The sequence below is a fragment of the Bos javanicus genome, chromosome 4 (assembly GCF_032452875.1).
Source record: "Bos javanicus breed banteng chromosome 4, ARS-OSU_banteng_1.0, whole genome shotgun sequence".
Classification (NCBI taxonomy): Eukaryota; Metazoa; Chordata; class Mammalia; order Artiodactyla; family Bovidae; genus Bos; species Bos javanicus.
The window spans coordinates 28,976,408-28,998,592 of record NC_083871.1 but is presented as its reverse complement, the minus strand read 5'-3'; the positions used below and the strand labels follow the sequence as shown (position 1 = coordinate 28,998,592).

At 42.2% G+C, this 22,185-nt stretch overlaps 1 protein-coding gene across 1 annotated transcript; it reads left to right on the top strand.

Annotated features, from left to right (window-relative positions):
* The first annotated feature begins 288 nt into the window (after positions 1-288).
* POLR1F (RNA polymerase I subunit F) lies at positions 289-12,984 on the top strand. The gene is given in 5 exon segments (XM_061413661.1): positions 289-574; positions 6,472-6,613; positions 8,875-9,083; positions 10,549-10,930; positions 10,932-12,984. Coding segments are annotated over 5 exon segments (1,071 nt in total). The 5' UTR covers positions 289-332; the 3' UTR covers positions 11,028-12,984.
* The last annotated feature ends 9,201 nt before the right edge of the window (positions 12,985-22,185 follow it).

The following is a 22,185-nucleotide window of genomic DNA, read 5'->3' as shown; positions in this document are numbered from 1 at the left end:
CTGGATATGATCAAAGTGTGAACCCCTATTAAATCTACATTCTAAATCTAGTAGGGGCGTTAGCTAAAACATAGGCTTGTGCTCCCTGAAGAGATGAGGTGATGGTTGGCTTCAGAGAATACTCAATCCTTAACCACAGATTCCTAGCTTCACAGTGGTTCAAGTTGGGGGGAATGGTTGCCCCCTGCTGGTAAAAACTGAATACTGCAGCCCCAGGAGAGGAAACTTCCTAGGGGCGTGGTAGCTGGTGGATGACGTAAAAGGAGGCGTCCGGAGATAGGCGGTTATTGACTGCGTCATTAGTGCGCGCCGTGGGGAACCTAGCTAGCCGCATGGCTGCGGGTTGCTCAGTGGCTCCGCGGCCGAAGGCGGCCTCAGAAGGGCCAGCCGGCGTCTTGCCTTGCCTAGAATTGCCTACCTACGCGGCTGCTTGTGCGCTTGTGAATAGCCGCTACTCCTGCCTGGTGGCGGGGCCGCACCGAAGACACATCGCTCTGTCGCCGCGCTATCTTAACAAGAAACGCACCGGTATTCGAGAACAGCTCAATGCAGAGCTCCTGCGCTATTCCGAGAGGTACTGGTCTCTTATGTTTTTTGTTACCAGGGCGGACATAATATTAACGTTAATAATCTTAACGTTGCCTGCTGCTCCTTTGGGGCACGGGATGGGGCAACAGGGGGACGTTTAGTGGCAACAGAACGAGGTCGCACCAGCTGCCCCGAGTTTAGCCCCGGGGCATTCTGGAGTCGCAGTCCACCTCGGGAAAGGTTTTGTTTTGATCCTTGTTCTTTCCCAGTGTTTTTTTCTCTTGGACCTGGTCAGGGATGAAGAAATACTATTAACCTTGTTTCCTTTTTAAGAATAGGAAAGCCTGTTGCTTTTGAAGTTGAAAAAAAAAAAAAACAAAAAACCTAGTGCATTTAAAGTAAGATATTGGAAAATGACTTGGGCAAAGTTTCTCAAGGGATCCTGAATCCTACATAGATTAAGGATTTAGAATTTACAGCTTCCTCCAGGCAGGGGCACACACTTGCACTTGTGGGTCTATTTTGAATACTGGAGAACTGCGGAATAAAACCAAAGAAACAAACAAGACCCTTATTTCAGGAGCTATACGCGCTAGTAAAAGAGATGTAGGCCAGATAAATCCAATGAAATGTTAAAATCTGACAAATCTAAGTTATAGTCAAGAGTGGTGAATTGGATCTTCGGACCTTTGAGAACAACTTGATAGGAGGGTACTTCTGAGATAGTAGCATTCTGGGCAAAAAGAGTGGCATAAACAAACGGATACTGGTTGTGAAATAAAATACTTTGACCAGATAATTGTGGGCACTTTGTAACTCAAGTTTATATATCAGGAGAAAAACATTGGATACAGCTGAAAAGCTGGGCAGTTAGGGGTGGAATGGATCAGAGATGGGGTGGGGGATAATTCAGAGGATGTATTTTGTTCTTTCTTTCCTGCCTTTGCCAGGTGTTTTGGGTTTTTTGCTTGTTTTTCTGTTTGCTTAAGCCAGAAACCGGGTTACCACTTCATCCTCTGCTGCTGCTTGCTGCTGCTAAGTCGCTTCAGTCCTGTCCGACTCTGTGCGACCCCATAGACGGCAGCTCACTAGGCTCCTCTGTCCCTGGGATTCTCCAGGCAAGAATACTGGAGTGGGTTGCCATTTCCTTCTCCAGTGCATGAAAGTGAAAAGTGAAAGTGAAGTTGCTTAGTCATGCCTGACTCTTAGCGACCCCATGGACGGCAGCCTACCAGGCTCCTCCGTCCGTGGGATTTTCCAGGCAAGAGTACTGGAGTGGGTTGCCATTGCCTTCTCCGACTTCATCCTCTAGGTAGCCTTCAATTCAGAAAAGACTTGACACACTCTTGAGACAGTGGTATCTCTGGCATATAATCAGATTTGTAGTTTAAGAAACCACTTGATAGAGTTAGGTGGTGGTTTAAGGAGAGTGAGACAGTAAGCATGGAGAACATGTTTATAATTAAGAGACTGTAATAAAGTGTAGAGAAAACTGATGAGAGAGTTTGCATTTGGGAGACTTAAGGATATGTAAGGTAGTCATAAAATCTGGAAACATAAACAAATCTTTGATCTGTAACCAATTAATGGCTCCACTTGACAGGTTAGGGAAATAGGAGCCATTACCCCCAGAGAGATGAAGAGCTGATTGGATAATGATAATTTCTGTAACAGAATTGGCATAGTGTGACCCTGTGGCCTCAATTGCACTCTGAACAGATCTGAACTCCCCTCCTGACCCCATTATTTTTGGGGTGTGCTGAAAACTCCAGTTTATTCTGTGCAAAAGGGGTATCATAGATTAATAATGAGGGACAAAACATTTGAACATATCAGTAATTGTAATACTGATCAACCATTTATCATATATAGTTTGTTTCCAGACTTTGGGGCCATCTTGTACCATCAGAGAGGACCTGCCTCTCCGTTTAAGAAATGAGGAAAGGAAAGAGTTGAGAATGGCTCTTACATTAGTCATCTCAGCAGCGCCCTATTTTGACAGATTGTCCACCTTTTTTTCCCCAGTGACAATTTTTTAAAAGATGATCGCATTTCAGTTTTGAAAAATCTGCTTAGAGAAAGTAGTTTTCTAAAAATCACATTAAAATTTCTATCTTTGAGAGGTCATTAATGACAGCTCATGAGTTATTTGAAAATGGCAAATATGTTCCCTCCCAGTAGTTCCAGTTTATTAATTCAAAATGTCTCAAAGAACAAATGAACTACCAGTTTCCATGAAGAGTCAGTGTTTACTCAACTTTTTCAGCATAGGTGGTAGTTTAGTTGCTAAGTCATGTCTGACTCTTGTGACCCCATGGCCTGTAGCCTGCCAGGTTCCTCTGTCCGTGGGATTCTCCAGGCAAGAATACTGGAGAGGGTTACCATTTCCTTCTCCATCTTCAGTACAGAGGCAACCTTTATTCTCATGTATAATATATAAAAGTCTTAAGCGTGCATGCAATCTACTGAGCCCTTAAACTTGATATGATTGTTCTCTCAATACCTCAAGTGAGGCTACCACTCTGCCTGGAAACATACTTAGGATGGTTTCAGAAAAGCAAAAGAGGAAAAGATATACTGTTGAGGTATTTGTCTCTCTGATGATTTTTACTATATTTTATGCAATGAGGTGTTTCCCAAAAACCCCAAGCCGTAGGTAGCAGTTCTGAACCCTGCAGAACTCCATTCGCTCTCTTGAAACATATTTTACTATTCTGAAATTAAACTTAAAGATAATATTGGATTGACCACAAGATTCATGTAAAAACCCAAACGAACCTTCTGGTCAACCCAGTAGTGATCTACCAACACAATAGGGGGGAAAAATTCATTTAGAACTCTAAAACAATAAAATGTATTTCAGCAGCGTTCAAGCATGGCTACCCGGAAAGAAGAAAGTAGTTAGATGCCTCCTGAAGCTATATCTGGAATCATTGTGAAAGTATTAGCTGCAAATATAGAGTGATGCCGGGGTTTTGAGTTGACAACTCACATCACATACAGTGTCTATGGTGGTAAAATGCTCTTCAGAAATCATGTAATTCTCAGTAAAGTGCCACACAAAACAATCTACTCTTGAATTTATATATTGTATTTCTGAAAATTTTAATTGATATTGAAACCATGCAAAGATCATTTTATGTTCATATGTGCACACATTAAGTTAGGTACTATAATCCACTATTTATAAATATTTATAAAATGACGCTTGTCCGCTCATTTAAATCATGCAGATCCGGGGACAGTTTTCATTGCGTAGGGCTGTTTTTACCTGGCAGGATGTCTCCCATCCCTGGCTTTCACAGGTGTGACAACTATGATTTATCCCACAAACTCCCAAATGCCACCAACGGGACAGCAGTATCCCCCCACTGGAAACTGATTTGGGGAAACAAAGTTGATTTGGGTAAACAAAATCTTGTTTTTGTTTTTTAACTGATATGGCAGTTATTTTTAACCCCTCCTTGCTCTCTGTTTTCTGGGCCTCTAATATTGTCTTAGTGATGGTATAGTTCTGTTTAGGAAAGCTACATGCAGAAATTAGTTATTCAAAGAAAGGCTTTCTGGAGTAAATCTCAGTGTTTATGGATTTCCTAATTGGGTAATTAAGTTGCATTCTAGTGACTCCTGGCTGTTTTAAAACAACTGCTCCTAGGTATAAATTCTTTCTTTTATTCTGGGTGAACCATTCAAGAAGTTGGAGTTGACCAAAAATGTTCTCTGCTCTCAAAAGCCTAAGAGTCCTCTCTAGAATCCAAACACATAGGCAAAGATAAATAAGCACAGTGATAAGCTTTCTCAGGCTTCCCAGGTGGCTCTAGTGGCAAAGAACCCACCTGCCAATGCAGTAGACAGAGATGCAAGTTTGACCCCTGGGTCAGGACAGATGCCCTGGAGGAGTGTATGGCAACCCCCTGCAGTATTCTTGCCTGGAGAATCCCATGGACAGACTGTTATAGGCCTGGTAGGCTACTGTCCATGGGGTCGCAGAGTCCGACATGACTGAAGTGACTTGGCATGCACGCATTCCTCAGAGCCCTGTAGGAGTAGAGGCAGCATGGCTTCAGCTTTGCCTGGGAGTCAGGGAAGCTTGCCGAAACAGGTAATGGCTGTGGCGGTGAAGCCACCAGCTCAGCCTCCTTCAGTTCAGATCAGTCCTTCAGTCGTGTCTGACTCTTTGCAACCCCATGAATCGCAGCACGCCAGGCCTCCCTATCCATCACCAACTCCCAGAGTTCACTCAAACTCACATCCATCGAGTCGGTGATGCCATCCAGCCATCTCATCCTCTGTCATCCCCTTCTCCTCCTGTCCCCAGTCCCTCCCAGCATCAGGGTCTTTTCCAGTGAGTCAAGCCTTCGCATGAGGTGGCCAAAGTACTGGAGTTTCAGCTTTAGCATCAGTCCTTCCAAAGAACACCCAGGACTGATCTCCTTTAGAATGGACTGGTTGGATCTCCTTGCAGTCCAAGGGACTTCTCCAACACCACAGTTCAAAAGCATCAATTCTTCGGCACTCAGCTTTCTTCACAGTCCAACTCTCACATCCATACATGACCACAGGAAAAACCATAGCCTTGACTAGACGAACCTTTGTTGGCAAAGTAATGTCTCTGCTTTTGAATATGCTATCTAGGTTAGTTATAACTTTCCTTCCAAGGAGTAAGTGTCTTTTAATTTCATGGCTGCAGTCACCATCTGCAGTGATTTTGGAGCCCCCAAAAATAAAGTCTGACACTGTTTCCCCATCTATTTCCCATGAAGTGATGGGACCAGATGCCATGATCTTTGTTTTCTGAATGTTGAGTTTTAAGCCAACTTTTTCACTCTCCTCTTTCACTTTCATCAAGAGGCTTTTGAGTTCCTCTTCACTTTCTGCCATAAGGGTGGTGTCATCTGCATATCTGAGGTTATTGATATTTCTCCCGGCAGTCTTGATTCCAGCTTGTGTTTCTTCCAGCCCAGCATTTCTCATGATGTACTCTGCATATAAGTTAAATAAACAGGGTGACAATATACAGCCTTGACATACTCCTTTTCCGATTTGGAACCAGTCTGTTGTTCCATGTCCAGTTCTAACTGTTGCTTCCTGACCTGCATGCAAATTTCTCAAGAGGCAGATCAGGTGGTCTGGTATTCCCATCTCTTTCAGAATTTCCCACAGTTTATTGTGATCCACACAGTCAAAGGCTTTGGCTCCTTAATTAGTTATAATTTTTAATAACTTGGAAATGACATTTGGAAATAGTTGTTCAGTCCCTCAGTCGTGTCAGACTCCCTGCGAGCCCGTGGACTGCAGCACATCAGGCCTCCCTGTCTTTGGAAATAGTAGTTGCCCCCTAATCCTGACTGTCAAGCTACAGATTACAGCGTCAGAGTCAGTTCTCAAAAGCTAATATGAGTGTATTTCTTACTTCCTTACACTAGCCACAGTGGCAGTTCGGGGATTTTTCTCCCTCAAGTTATTGGCCTTAATATTCAGGGCTTCACTTGAATCCTAACACTTCTGCTACCTGCCATCTAGTACAGATACTCAGTGATGGTGGGTAATACCAAAATTGCCTTGATTCAGTAATAGTCACAGAATGACATTTTTCTTACTAAGTCTCATTTTTTACCTCTCATTCTAGCATAACTAGAATTCAAATGGATAGCAAATAGGGAAGAAGGATCAACTTATTGCTCTTGTATAATGGACATTTTGTTTCTGGGTATTCACCTTGAATAATTATTTTTAAGTTAACCATTATTTTGGAACCCTTGCATGAAATTGAACCACTAAAGTTGTTACAGGCTAATCATATATTATTGTATATGTATATATTTTCACATGGGTGTGATTATATTAGGAGATGTATACTTTCTGGACTCGGAATCCGTATAATGGCCTAGTTGGAAAAGAGGATAAATAACATCTTCCTTTCCTTTTTTTTTTTTTTAATAGCCTTTTAGGTGTACCCATTGCTTATGATAACATCAAAGTAGTGGGTGAATTAGGAGATATTTATGATGATCAAGGACACATTCATCTTAACATTGAAGCAGATTTTGTTATTTTCTGCCCTGAACCAGGGCAAAAACTTATGGTATGTATCTTTTTTCCTATTGTTCTTTGTACAATTATTAAATTATGTAATTTGGAAAAATTTAAGAGACTGTACACTTTGGGATTTTACAAGGATTGTTATTTCAGGTAACTAAAAATCATTTTTAAAGAAAATTTTTCAGTTTAGGTTTTTAATTTTTATTGAAGTGTAGTTGATTTGCATTGTTCTGTTTCAAGTGGAAAGTGATTCAGTTTAGATACGTGTGTATATATATTTTTCAATTTCTTTTCTGTTATAGATTATTACAAGATACTGAATATAGTTCCCTTTGCTACATAGTAGATCCTGGTTGTTATTCTGTTAATCCTAACCTCCTAATTTATCCCCTGTCCCCTTCCCCTTTGGTAACCATAAGTTTGTCCTTTGTGAATCTATTTCTGTTTTATAAATAAGCTTATTTGTATCGTGTTTTTAAATTCCACATGTAAGTGATATCGTATGTTTATCCGTTCTTCTCTGTCTCACTTAACTTCACGTAGGATGATAATCTCTAGGTCCAGGCATGTGGCTGTCAATGGCATTTCATGGCTGAGTGATATTTCAGCATGTATCACACATCTTTATCCATTCATCTGTGGATGGACACTTCAGTTGCTTCCATGTCTTGGTTATTATGCTGCTGTGAACATTGGAAGCTTGTATCTTTTTCAAGTAGAGTTTTTGTCTTTCCTAGATAGATGCCCAGGAGTGGAATTGCTGGATCATGTGGGACTCTGTTTTTAATTTTTTAAGGAACCTGCATACTGTTCTCCATAGTGGTTGCACCAGTTTATATTCCCAGCGACAGGGTAGGAGGGTTCCCTTTTCTCCATGTCCTCTCCAGCATTTGTTGTTTGTGGACTTCTTGGTGAGGGCTGTTCTGATACCTGTGCAGTGACAGTCGCCTTGGCGTCTGTGCATTTTTCTAGTAATAAGCCACGTTGAGCGTCTTTTCGTGGGCCTTTTGACTTCTGTATGTCTATATATGTGCAACATTGTTTTAGGTTACTGGTCTTTTCATTGCAAAAGCATTGCTGCTATTTTGTATTGGTACTTTTCTCTAATTTATCATAATATACTCTCATACTTACTGCTTTCTAGATCCCACCGAAGAAACTTGGCTCCCTCTTGGTTGTGAAGATATTATTCTAGATGATTCTAAAATTTTGATAGTTTTCCTTTCCTCATTGAATATTTAATTCATAAACTTTGTCTTTTACAGCAGTTTTAGAGAAAAATTGAATGGAAAGTATAGTGTTCTCATACACATCTCACTCTACCCACCCCCAAAAAACCACACATAATGTTTCTCTTATTATTGATAAGATGTGGTGCATTTTAATTGTTGAGCCAATATTGATACATTAAGTAAAGTCTGTGGTTTATAGTAGAGTTCACTGCTTCTGTTGTGCCTTCTATGGGTTTTGACAAAGGTATAATGACATGAATCCAACATTATAGTATCCCTATGGAATAACTGGTCACTGCTCTAAAAATCCTGTGTGTTCTGCCTATTCGTTGCTCCCTCTCTCCCCTGGAAACCATGGCAACTACTTTTTTTTTAATTGTCTGCATAGTTTTGCCTTTTCCAGAATATCATGTGGTGGAATCACAGAGTGTGGAACTTTTCCAGAATGGTCCCTTTACTTGGCACTGTATGTTTAAGGCTCCTCCGTGTCTTTTTCTTGATGCTCATTTTTGTTGCGGAATAGTAGTCCCTTGTATAGATGTACCAGTTTGTACCGACCACCTGGAAGGTACCATTCTGGACTCCGGACTCCTTATGTTGACAGACAGGTTTTACTGTCACATGTGGAAGGAGGTGCTGATATTAAACCACATTGTGTATATATATGTTATTTATAGTTCTGTAATTCAAAAGGTGATTTTTTAAAAAAGCTTCAGGTTTTCATTCATCTAGTTTATATTTGTTGATTCTTAAGGGAACAGGAAACTTGGAAATTTTAATTTTAACATTAAAATCATATAGAATGTATTGTTATTTTACTTTTAAAGCTTCTAATAGCGTTATGATTTAGTTAAAATAGCATGCTCAAGGTGAGCTTTCTAAAACATTCTAGCGTTCCTACATTGATATTTTAGTGTAACGTGTGGCAAGCTTTAAATGAAGATCAGCTTTTTTGGTGTCACATCGTACCATTATTTTGGTGTGTTCTCTGAAGATCAGTTTAAAGACTGTAAGGTTCATTTCATCTTTTTGGCGCTCTTCTTGATGTAATACTCATTTTTCCTCTTCTCAGGGCACAGTGAATAAAGTGTCCTCGAGCCACATTGGCTGCTTGGTTCATGGGTGCTTCAACGCCTCCATCCCTAAACCTGAGCAGATGCCAGCTGACCAGTGGCAGACGCTACAGATAAACGTGGGTGATGAACTGGAATTTGAAGTATTTCGTTTAGACTCAGATGCTGCTGGAGTATTCTGCATTCGGGGAAAACTAAGTATCGCTAGGTCAGTTCCTAAGCACATTATTACCATTTTGATACTTAATCATTTCTACTTAATTCTAAATTTAGGAAACCTAAGTCCCTCTTTTAAAAGTTAATTTATTAGACTGTTTGTACTTCCAAACCACAGAGTCAATGTAAATATGAATCTTAAGTATTATGGCAGTGCATTGAATATTCTAAAGCTTTGCATCTCAGTGGTCTACATCGTAATAATTCAGTTTTTCAAAGTCTTGTCATGTTGTTGTTAATGTTAACATTAACAACTAGTATGTTGCTAATCAAAGTTAATCCTTGAACTCGGGACTACTAGAAGCGTAATTTTATTAACATAACCATTAGTGTTTTGTTTTTACCCAGTTGAAACAAAAATTATTTGATTATTGTCATTATACCAGGTAGATCATTTAATTTTTGTATTTTTCTTGTTTGGAATTCTTTTAGGAAATACTCTGATCCTGACCCTGGTTTTATGGCAGGGCCTGGTTGAGGGGTCATACTTCCTCTGTTATCAAGGCAGAATCTAGAAAAAGTTGCTAAGAAATGAGAATATGGGTTAAAGTTTTAGAGCAGCTGTCCAACAGAACTTTCTGTAATGATAGAAGTGTGCTGTGTGCGTGCAGAATAGTAGCCTCACTCTTGAGGAATTGAAATGTGTGACTAGTATGTCACTGAGGAAGTGGGTTTTTAACGTTACCTTATTGAAATTACTTAAATTTAAATAGTTCTGTGTGGCTATTGCTAATTCAAGGGACAGCAGTTCTATAGAGAGCTACTTCACTGATCTTTGTTTTTATTAGAGCTTTGCAGCATCATACTGCTTCGTGCGTGCTCACTCAGTCGTGTCGACTCTTTGCAACCCCACAGACTTGGCCCATGAAACTCCTCTGTCCGTGGGGTTCTCCAGGCAAGAATCCTGGAGTGGGCTGCTAGGCCCTCCTCCAGGGGAGCTTCCCGACCCGGGGATCAAATCTAGGTCCCTTACGGCCTCCTGCGTTGGCAGGCGGAGTCTTTACAACTAGTGCCGCCTGGGAAGCTAATACGGCTTCAGCAGTTTCAGAAAAACAATGGAACAAGGATTGGGAGAGTAGATGGGGAACTCCAACATTGTGATAAATACCAGAAGTATGTTTTCTTCCTATCAGATGTTACTGGTTTGGCTAATAAAGCTGAATGGTGATGTTTAGGGTTCAGCATTTTCTGAACCATATTAAAATTCAGAAACCCTGTTTTGACAAAACTTTTATGTCATTTTTAATGTGTGAAACAGTCTGGGAAAAATACTCAGGAAACAAAAAATTTAACATTTCTAAGACTGTCAATGTTCTGGGAGATAATCTGTGTCACAGTCGTGTTATTTTGTACTGCTGTCATAATTTAGAAAGACCTTACCATGTTGGAATATTCTTGATCTTACTTTGTTCTTTTATTTTTGCTTAATGGCCTATAAATGTTTTTAATTCTTACAGTTTACAAACCAAGTGCTCCGCAGTTCCTGAAGAAGCACCAGAAACTGGCGCTGATGAACCTGTCGAAAAACCTCCCAAGAAGAAAAAGAAAAAGAAGAAAGACCGAGAGCCATGTGAAGTGGAAGGCGGTGCCACAGAGCCGGAAGACTTTGCAGAAGTTGCCACGAAGGACGAGGCAGACCTGCACGTCAGTAACAGTGTGAATGGCCTCTGGGAGGAAGAGCCGAAGAAGAAGAAGAAGAAGAAGAAGCAGGAACATCAGGACCAAGAGCCTGTTTTCCAAGGCAGTGACTCCAGTGGTTATCAAAGTGACCATACAAAGAAAAAAAAGAAACGAAAGAGTGAGGAGGCTGAGTTTACGCCACTTGTGGAACGCACACCTAAAAAGAAAAGGGAGAAGTAACTTTCTTTTGTGCGTTTTAAACAGGATTTGGTTTTTTAAAGATTTATACACAGTACATGACGAAAGTTTAAATTAAGAAATGTTTTGTATTGCAGTATTTTGCATAACAGGGAACGTTTTGATTAGTTGAGTTTTTGGTACTAAAATTAATGTGGAAAATACCAGTATTATTAAAGTGCCGCTTACTGTATACAGAATAGAAAGGTAAGAACTGCCTTCATTCTTCCAGGGGATGTGTTCTAAATAAAATGGTTTCCACAGGCCTGAGACTAACAAAAGGACTTCTGTAATACAGTGACATAATGTATATCATACAGAACTAGTTTTGAGCTTGGGGGGTGGTGGTTACAGGTTTTAAATTTAGGCATAATGTTACATGCCATGCCATTAGGCTGTTTAAAATTTAAGTCATTTACCAGTTTAGGTTTTTTGTTTGTTTTAATCATGGCCACTGCAGTAGTTTTGTTGTTTACCTTGGGATGGTTTGTCAGAGGTATTTCTGAAGTTTTCAGAGCTCTTTAGAAACTGCGCTCTTTAGAACCTAGCCCTCCCTGTGCATCATGAGTTAGGAAACAGTGCTGACTGTTCTTTCCTCCTCTGCATGTGTGGTGGTTTCTTTTCTCTCTCAGTCTCAACCATTCTGCTTTTGTTGTGTGTTGGAGGAAGAGTCTGATGAAGACAGGAAAAGGTGATTCTGACTAGTGGGGAATTTCCCTATTTTTAGTAACTGAGTTAAGCTACTAGGAACTATTATGAAAACAGTTACACACTGCTTTCCCTGAGAAAATGTGGAATATGTCTTAACTATTGGAAGACACTGAAGAATGAACTGACCAGCGAGTTCGGCCTGATAATCAGTGCAAGGTTGTGTCCATTCGTTCAACAGAATTCCGTGTATTTGTGTCACACGTGGTAGACCGTCACTCATAATGGCAGACAAGGCAGAAGTGTTCCTCCCTCATGGAGCACCACTGGAGAAGCGGGTGCGCACACACGACGCAAGAAAGACAGACAGAGAATGGCTGATCCTGAAAGTTCTAAAAAGGAAAGGCAGGTTCTCTTTCCCCACTGCTGTGATGCATGGCAGCCCGTCAGTTGCCATTTATCTCATGTCAGACGCAGTACTGCCCTTACGGTTCACTGTCTGCACCGACAGAAGATGGAATGGGAGGGTCGTTCATGGTGTGAGTTTGTAAACAGGTGTGCCAGCCAGTGGGAACGGGTGAGCCGGTGTCCTTCCTTATCATTAAGGTCATGTAGGTATTTAGTCCTCACTATGAAGCTGGTCCAAATTGAGATGAGGTGTCAGTATAAAACACACATCAGACTTGGAAGATGTACAAAGAATGCGAAATACCTCAGTTTTGTATATTGATGAGATTATAATATTTTGGTATAGTGGAGTAAATACTAAATTGGCTTTTTCGTTTTTTTTTTTTTTGCTTTTTAATTTAAAAATTGTATCTGAGGCCTGTATTATCTTTGTTTTGTAGTGCACTGGTTTGAAGGATGAGTTGAAAAAAATTTAAAATAATCCAATCATGTTCTCAGGGTTAACTACAGGGTTTCTGTAGTGCCATACCTAGAAAATGTTTTTTGAATGCTTCCTTAAAATTTTTAAATTTGAATACATAATTATAATGTCTGACTTAATATTAAAAGTTAACGTTTAGTGAAACAATTCTAAATTCCTGATGGTAATGGCCAAGCAAGCTGTTAAATTAATGCTATTCATATCAAAATACATCCTGGCTTACCAAAATAAATTCCCACATATTTTTACATTTGTTAAGAAAAAAGTATGCTGAACTTGAAACTGCATTTACCCATGGTTTCTCACAGTGAGAGCAGCAGAACTGGTCATTTGCCTTGCCTCTAACAGCAACAGTGACAGGCTGTACCTGATGCAGAAACCTCTGATTATGGTCTCACCCATATATCCTTCAAAACTTTTCTTACATGCTACACCAATCTAGGTTTTTTCCTTTTCTGTCTTGGAATTTGCTCATTAAAACCCTCTAGCCTAACCTAAACCTCTTACCCTCGCTTCAGTTCCTTATAATCACTGGAAATAGAAGTTTGAAATGTATTTAGGGCTATGCTTCCCACAACCCCAGTCACACCTGCCATCATACAAACACTTCATACAACTCAATATGAAAAAAAGCCAAACAACATAATCAAAATATGGGTAGAAGACCTACTAGACATTTCTCCAAACAAGGCATACAGGTGAAGTGCAGATCAAAATGACAGTGAGGTGTCACTTCATAGAGGTCATCGTTAAGAAGTCTAGAAATGATAAATGCTGAGAAAGTGTGGAGAAAAAAGAAAACCCCTGCACTGTTAGTAAGGATTTAAATTGGTGCAGCTGCTGTGGAGAACAGTATGGAGATTCCTTAAAAAACCGAAACTACCGTATGACCCAGGAATCCCGCTACTGGGCAGATGCCCAGAGAAAACCATAAATCAAAAAGGCAACACGTTCAGTGCAGTATTGTACACAATACCCAAGATAGGGAAGCATCCTAGACGTCCATCCACATCTGTGAATGGATAAAGGAGCTGCTATACCTGTACACAAGGGAATGTTACTGAGTGATCAATAGATAAGGTTGAAATAATACCGTTTGCAGCAACAGGGAATGAACCAGTGACAACTAAGTGAACGAAGCAGAGAAAGACCCCGGTATCACTGATAGCTGATAGGTGGGATCAGCAACCGAGATGCAGGGACTCACAAAAGAACAGACTCACTTCAGAAACCCACTGAGTGTTACAGAAGGGACGACACCAGGGGAGGGAATATGTCAGGAGGTTGGCCTTAACGTATACACACTTACATATATAAAACTGGGTCACCAGCAAGGAGCTCCTGTGCAGCACAGGGAACCCTACTCAGCAGCACACTGTAGAAACCTGTATGGCCAAAGCACCAGGATCAGAGTGGACATGTACCTCTATATACATCTAGTTCAAGGTGTTGTGCACCTCCAACAAGCATTGTACATCAACTGTACTCCAAGACGAAATACACATAAATCTGACAACTGGAGGAAATGCCTACCATAGTCCCCTCAGGCCTCATTGACCCGGGATGGTGACACATTGCCGGAGTTTGAACAGCCTTGCCTGCCAAGGCTGGACCCTCTTGGGGCTGAGGGAGCTGAGGGTGATGACAAAGAAATGAGGCCCCTAAGGTCCTCTAGTGTTTGTCCGTTCTAGAAGAAACAGCCCTCTCCAGATGAGGGCCGGTCATCCATGACTAAAACAATTCTAGCACACAGATACGGGAGACCAATTGTGCTGAATAGCTTGGAAAGGTCATCTGATAGCCATGCCTCCGGGTGCTGGGGTTCTTAACTCCAGCATCGTAGAGTCACCCATTTGTAGATGATAGCACTCTAGGCAGAGCACATGTGGGAAGGCTTGGGATCTGCCTTGGGTGAGGAAGTGAAGAATGATGAAGCAATGAGACACAAGCCCTGGGTGTGTGTTCTGACACTCCACACCCACTTACAGTGCAGGAACAGGACTTGCCCTTAGCTTTGCTGCACCAGGCAGCAGAGTGGGGCATATAGAAATGCTGCCGCCTTGTGGCCATTTTGTGTAACAACTCTAAAACTAGGGCTTTGCACACAGAAGGCCCTGAAAAGTGAAAGTGAAGTCGCTCAGTGTGTCCGACTCTTTGCAGCCCTGTGGGCTGTAGCCCACCAGGCTGCTCCGTCCATGGGATTCTCCAGGCAGGAATACTGGAGCGTGTTGCCATTTCCTTCTCCAGGGGATCTTCCCAACCCAGGGATTGAACCCAGGTCTCCCGCATTGCGGGCAGATGCTTTAACCTCTGAGCCACCAGGGCTTTGCACTCAGAAGGCCCTAGGGGCTATAAATGACTCTTGTCCTTAAGAAACAGTCTTGGGATGGGTAATTGAGTAAGAATCAGAAAACGGACAGCCTTTCAAGAAGCCAATTGCGGCAGGTAAATTTACTCACAACACTTTAACAAAAAAGGTACAAAGATCCTCTTGTCACACATTATTAGAGAAAGGGAAAGGAAGCCTACAAGGAGATATATCCCCCTCCACCCATCAGATGGTCATCAAAAAGTGTACAGTCAGTGCTGCAGAGGGCCTGCAGAGAAGGGAATCCTATGCCAGACTGGGAATGGAAATTGCCAACAGCCATATGGAATTGAGCATGGAGGTTCCTTAAAAATCTGAAGATGTAGATATTGTGTGATCCAGAAATCTTACTCTTGGCCATACATCCAGATCAAACTATAGTTGGAAAAGACATCCACCCCAACCTACACTACAGTACTGTTTTCACGAACCAAGACAGAAGCAATCAGAATGTCCATGGAGAGATGAAAAAGAAGATATGGTACATATATTCAAAGGAATGTTACTCAGCCATCCAAAAAAAAGAATGCCATTTGCAGCAACACAGAAGGACCTAGCCATGATGATACTAGGGGAAGTAAGTCAGAGAGGAAGAGAAATATCATATGGGATCACTGTTAGGTGGAATCTAAAATGTGACACGAACTCATTTCCAAAGCAACAGAATCTCAGACTGTAAAAAGCCACCGTGTGTTACAAAAGAGGTCACATCAGGAGGAAGGGGTCGACGAGGACCCTGAGATTAACATATGAACCTAGAGCATCAAAAAGTACTTAGTATATAGCACCAGGAACCCTATTCAACATCGCATAAAACCTTATAGGGGCAAAGCTCCTAACACAGACTGGATATTCACCTATGTATACCTGAATCAAGTTGCTGGACACTTGTAACAAACTCAACACTGGATATCAACTATATCCCAATAGAAAACAAACGTTAATTGTCAAATAAGTGAAAATAACAGCTGTATTCCCCTCTGCCCTCTGTGATCCAGGCTCCTGTCACAAACTCAGACACATTCCCACCTGTGCACAGCTACGTTCCATGTCCATTTATAACCCAGGAGCAGAACCTGCACTCAGCTTTTTTGCCCTAAGAACCAGAGTGGGGCACACAGAAATGCTGCCGCCTTGTGGCCATTTTGTTTAACAACAACTGTAAAACTGGGTCTGAGAAAAACTTCATGCTCACAAGATGCGAGGGCCTGTAAATGACTCCTGCCCTCAAGAAGTAGCCTTGGAGTAGGTAATCGAATAAGAATTCAAAAAAGGACAAGTATACTTTATACACACTCTTTAAAGACAATCATACCTACAAAGATCCTGGTATGAAACATTAGAGAATGGAAAATGAAATCTATGAGAGGTATCACCTCCACCCATCATAATGGCCATCATCAAAAAGTGTACAGTCAATGCTGCAGAGGGCCTGCAGAAAAGGGAATCCTCCTACGCTGATGCTGGGAATGGAAACTGCTGACAGCCAACTGGACTTCAGTATGGAGGTTCCTTAAAAACTTGAAGATGCAGGTCCGTGATCTGAAATGCCACACTTGGGCGTGCATCCGGATTAAACTGTAGTTGGGAAAGACACACGCAGCCCAGCCTTCACTGCAGCATTGTTTCCAAGAGCCAAAATGTGGAAAAACCAGAATATTCATTGAGAGATGAAAAAGGTATGGTACACATATTGAAGGGAATGTTACTCAGCCATCAAAAAGTAGGAAATAATGCCATTTACAGCAACATAGAAGGGACTAACCATGATTATACTAGGGAAAGTAAGTCAGAGGAAGACATATGAGATCACTGATAAGTTAATTCTAAAAAGTGACACAAAGGAACTCATTTCTATAACAGACACAGAATCTCAGACTTTGAAAAGGCACCTGGTTTTACAAAAGGGGTCACACTGTAAAGAAGGATTAAATCAGGACACTGGGATTAACATGGGCATCCCTGGTGGGCAGACAGTAAAGAACCCAACTGCAGTGCAGGAGACCCGGGTTCAATCCCTGGGGAAGATCCCCTGGAGGAGGAAATGGCAACCCACTCCAGTACTCTTGCCTGGAGAATCCCATGGACAGAGCAGCCTCGTGGTCTGTCTTCCTTGGAGTTGCAAAAAATGGGACATGACTGAGCAACTGACACTTTCACACGCTTTTTCCAAGATTGACATAAGCACACTTATCTAGTATATGTGCTGCTGAAGTGAGCACTAAGCAGTCTTGAATATACGAACCTATAGCATCAACAAGGACCTCGTGTATAGCACAGGGAAGCCTACTCAACACTCTGTAAAACCCTATAGCTGCAAAGCTCCCACAAAAGACTGGATATTCACCTAAATATGCCTGAAACAAGTTCCTGGACCCCTGCAACAAACTCAACATTGGAAACCAACTACATCAATAGAAAATAAACATTAATTTTCCAAATAAAATGAAATAACTGCTATATTCCCCTTTGCACTTGGTGACCTGGGCTACTGTCGCAAATTCTGAGCCTAAGCAGCCTTGGAGCCCACAGCTGGATTATCCTCAGTCTTAGGGAATTGAGAAGGATGTGCCAGCAGATGGGCCCCCACAGGACCTGAAGTGTTTGTCCCCTCTGGATCAAAGCACATTCTCGAGACCCTGGCCATTCCCACACAGCTACAGCAAGTCTAGTGCACACAAGGAGGATGGCCACTATGGACTGGAAGACATTTGAAGAGTCGTGGGATCCTGCAGGTCTCCCAGTGCTGCGGCGCTTACCTCCAGCCTCCTGCCTTAGATTTGACCCACTTGCAGATGACAGCACCCAAGGGAGGGCTGATTTGGAGGACTTGGGATTTGTTTGGGGTGGGGAAGTGAAGAATGATGAAGGAATAATGAGACACAAGCCCTGGGTGTCTGTTCTGGCAGATTCCATACCCATTTACAATCCAGGCACAGGACTTGCACTCAGCTTTGTTGCCCCAAGAATCAGAGTGGGGCATACAGAAATGCTGCCGCCTTGTGGTCATTCTGTGTAACAACAACTCTTAAACTGGGGTTCAGAGGAACTTTGGGCTTCCGTGATAGCTCAGGGAATCAAGAATCCACCTGCAATGCAGGAGACCCCGGTTCGATTCCTGGGTCGGAGAAGGGAAAGATTGCCCATTCCAGTATTCTTGGGCTTCCCTTGTGGCTCAGCTGGTAAATAATCCTCCTGCAATGTGGGAGACCTAGGTTTGAGCCCTGGGTTGGGAAGATCCCCTAGAGAAGGGAAAGGCTACCCACTCTAGTATTCTGGCCTGGAGAATTCCATGGACTGTATAGTCCATGGGGTCACAAAGAGTTGAACACAGCTGAGAGGACTGGAAAAGGTCAGTTTTCATTCCAATCTCAAAGAAAGGCAATGCCAAAGATTGCTCAAACTACTGCACAATTGCAGTCATCTCACACGCTAGTAAAGTAATGCTCAAAATTATCCAAGCCAGGCTTCAGTAATACGTGAACCATGAAATTCCAGATGTTCAAGCTGGTTTCAGAAAAGGCAGAGGAACCAGAGATCAAATTGCCAACATCGGCTGGATCATCAAAAAAAAGCAAGAGAGTTCCAGAAAAACATCTATTTCTGCATTATTGACTATGCCAAAGGCTTTGACTGTGTGGATCACAATAAACTGTGGATAATTCTGAAGATGTGAATACCAGACCACCTGACCTGCCTCTTGAGAAACCTGTATGCAGGTCATGAAGCAACAGTTAGAACTGGACATGGAACAACAGACTGGTTCCAAATAGGAAAAGGAGTACGTCAAGGCTGTATATCGTCACTCTGCTTATTTAACTTATATGCAGAGTACATCATGAGAAACGCTGGGCTGGAAGAAGCACAAGCTGGAATCAAGATTGCCAGGAGAAATATCAATAACCTCAGATATGCAGATGACACCACCCTTATGGCAGAAAGTGAAGAGGAACTCAAAAGCCTCTTGATGAAAGTGAAAGTGGAGAGTGAAAAAGTTGGCTTAAAGCTCAACATTCAGAAAACGAAGATCATGGCATCCGGTCCCACCACTTCATGGGAAATAGATGGGGAAACAGTGGAAACAGTGTCAGACTTTATTTTTCTGGGCTCCAAAATCACTACAGATGGTGACTGCAGCCATGAAATTAAACGACGCTTACTCCTTGGAAGGAGAGTAATGACCAACCTAGATAGCATATTCAAAAGCAGAGACATTACTGTTGCAAACCTGGAGACTGAGCAGCCTTGGGGACCATGGCTGGATTGTCTGAGGGATGAGGAGCTGAGAAGGATGTGCCAGCAGATGATCCCCACTGGACCTGAAGTGTCTGTCCCCCCTGGATCAAACCACAGTCTCGAGAGCCTGGCTGCTCCTGCACAGCTACTGCAAGCGTCATGCACACGAGGAGGGGGTTCCCTTTTGGCTGGAAGATCCTTGAAAAGTCCTGGGATCCTGCAGGCCTCCTGATGCGGGGGTGCTTACTTCCCGTCTCCTTCCTTAGAGTCGCCTACCTGCAGATGACCAAGGCATGATTGATTTGGAGGGCTGCCTGGGATTTGTCTGGGGTGGAGAAGTGAAGAAAGATGGGGAAGAAATATTGAGACAAGCCTACAGGTGTCTGTTCTGGCACATTCCAGGCCCATTTACAACCCAAGGAAACGACTTCCACTCAGCTTTTTGCCCTCAAAACCAGAGTGGGATATACGGAAATGCTGCTGTCTCATGGCCGTTTATGTAACAACAGCTGTAAAACTGGTGTTCAGGGGAGCTTCAAACTCACAAGGCCCATTAGTCTGGAAATGACTCCTGCCTCCAAGAAATAACCTTGGAGTGGGTAATTTAATATGAATTTGAAATCAGGCAAGCTTTCCAGTCATCAGTTTCAGCAGGTACATTGTGTACACATTCTTTAAAATACAAAAAAATACATATACAAAGAGCCTCATATCACATGTTATTAGAGAAATGGAAATGAAATTTACAGCGTATCACCCTCACACATCACAATGGCCATCATCAAATGGTCAACAAACAGTCAATGAAATTCAGAAAAGGGAATCCTCCCCCAACAGTAGAGAATAGAAGTTACTGAAGACACTGTGGAGCACAGCATGGAGGTTCCTTAAAACCCTAAAGATGCAGATATCCTGTGACCCAGCAGTCCCACACTAGGGTTACACCCAAATCTGACTATTGTTGGAGAAGACACAGGTACACAAACATGTATCACAGTTTCCAAGAGCCAAGACATGGAAGAAACCAGAATGTCCAGAGAAAGCTGAGAGGAAAAAGTAGATGAGGTACACCTTTTGAAGGGAATATTGAAGAGAATGTTACTCAGTCATCAAAAAGCAGCAAATGATTCCATTTGCAGGAACATAGAGGGACCTAGCCGTGATTGTATTAGGTGAAGTAAGTCAGAAGAAGACAAATATGTAATATCAGTGATAAGTAGAATATAAAAAGTAACACAGATTTTAGATGGAAAATAAAAGGGACACAAAGGAACTCATTTCCAGAACGGTAAGAGACTCACGGATTTAGAAGAGCCACTTGGTGTTAGAGAAGGGGTACAGCAACAGAAATGGGTAACTCAGGAGCTGCAGCTTACATATACATTCCTCAATACCGAAAACTGGAGCATCAAAATGGACCTTCTGTATAGCATAGGAAACCCACTAAACACTCTGTAAAGCCCTATAGAGGTAAAGCCCCCATAAAGACTGGATATTCAGCTACACATGCCTGAATCAAGTAGCTGGACACCTGTAACAAACTCAACATTGGAAGTCTGCTCTACACTAATAGAAAACAAACATTAATTTTCCAAATGAAATAACTGCTATATTCCCTTCTGTGCTCAGTGACTGGGACTCCTCTTGCAAACTGGAGCCTTGGGCCCCATAGCTGGATTGTCATGGGGATGAGGGAGCTAAGAAGATGTGCCAGCAGGTGGGCCTCCACGGGACCTGGAGTATTTGTCCCCTGTGGATCAACCATATTCTTGACACCCTGGCCATCCCTGCAGAGCCACAGCAAGCCTGGTGCTCACAAGGAGGGGTTCCCTTTGGGCTGGAGGACCTGTGAAAAGCCATCATATCTGCATGTCTCCCAGTGCTGGGTTGCTTACCTCTAGACCTGATTTTTAGAGTTGCCCATCTGACAAAACATCCACAGGAGAAGGGAATGACAAACCACTTCAGTATTCCTGCCTCAAAAACCCCATGCACAGTATTAAAAGGCAAAAAGATATGACACTGAAAGATGACCCCCCCCCCCAGGTCAGTGTGTCCAAATGCTACTGGGGAAGAGCAGAGAAATAGCTCTAGAAGGAATGAAGAGGTTGAGCCAAAACGAAAATGAAGCCCAGTTGTGGATATATCTGGTGGTAAAAGTAAAATCTGATGCTATAAAGGACAACACTGCATAGGAACCTGGAATGTTAGGTCCATGAATCAAGGTAAATTGGAAGTGGTCAAGCAAGATATGGCAAGAGGGAACATTGACATTTTAGGAATCAGTGAACTTAAATGTATGGCAGTGGGTGAATTTAATTCAGATGACCATTATATCTACTACTGTGGGCAAGAATCCCTTAGAAGACATGGAGTAGCCCTCATAGTCAACAAAAAACTCTAAAATGCAGTGGTGGTTTACCCTCTAAGTCATGTCCAACTCTTGCAACCCCATGGACTGTAGCCTGCCAGGCACCTCTGTCCAAGGGATTCTCCAGGCAAGAATACTGGAGTGGGTTGCCATGCAGTACTTGGGTGCAATCTCAAAAGGAACAGAATGATCTCCATTGGTTTCCAAGGCAAAGCATTCACTATCACAGTAATCCAAATCAATGCCCCAACCAGTAATGCTGAAGAAGCTGAAGTTGAAGGATTCTATGAAGACCTACAAGACCTGCTAGAACTAACACCAAAAAAGATGTCCTTTTCATCATCTTGGATTGGATGCAAAAATAGGAAGTCAAGAAATACCTGGAGTAATAGGCAAGTTTGGCCGTTGAGTACAAAATGAAGCAGAGCAAAGGCTAACAAAGTGTTGCCAAGAGTATGCACTGGTCATAGCAGTCAAACCCTCTTCCAACAACACAAGAGATGACTCTACACATGGACATCACCAGATGGTCAATACCAAAATCAGATTGATTATATTTTTTGCAGCCAAAGATGGAGAAGCTCTATACAGTCACAAAAACAAGACCTGGGGCTGACTGTGGCTCAAACATGATCTCCTTATTGCAAAATTCAGGCTTAAATTGAACAAAGTAGGGAAAACCATGAGACCATTCAGATATGACCTAAATCAAATCCCTTATGATT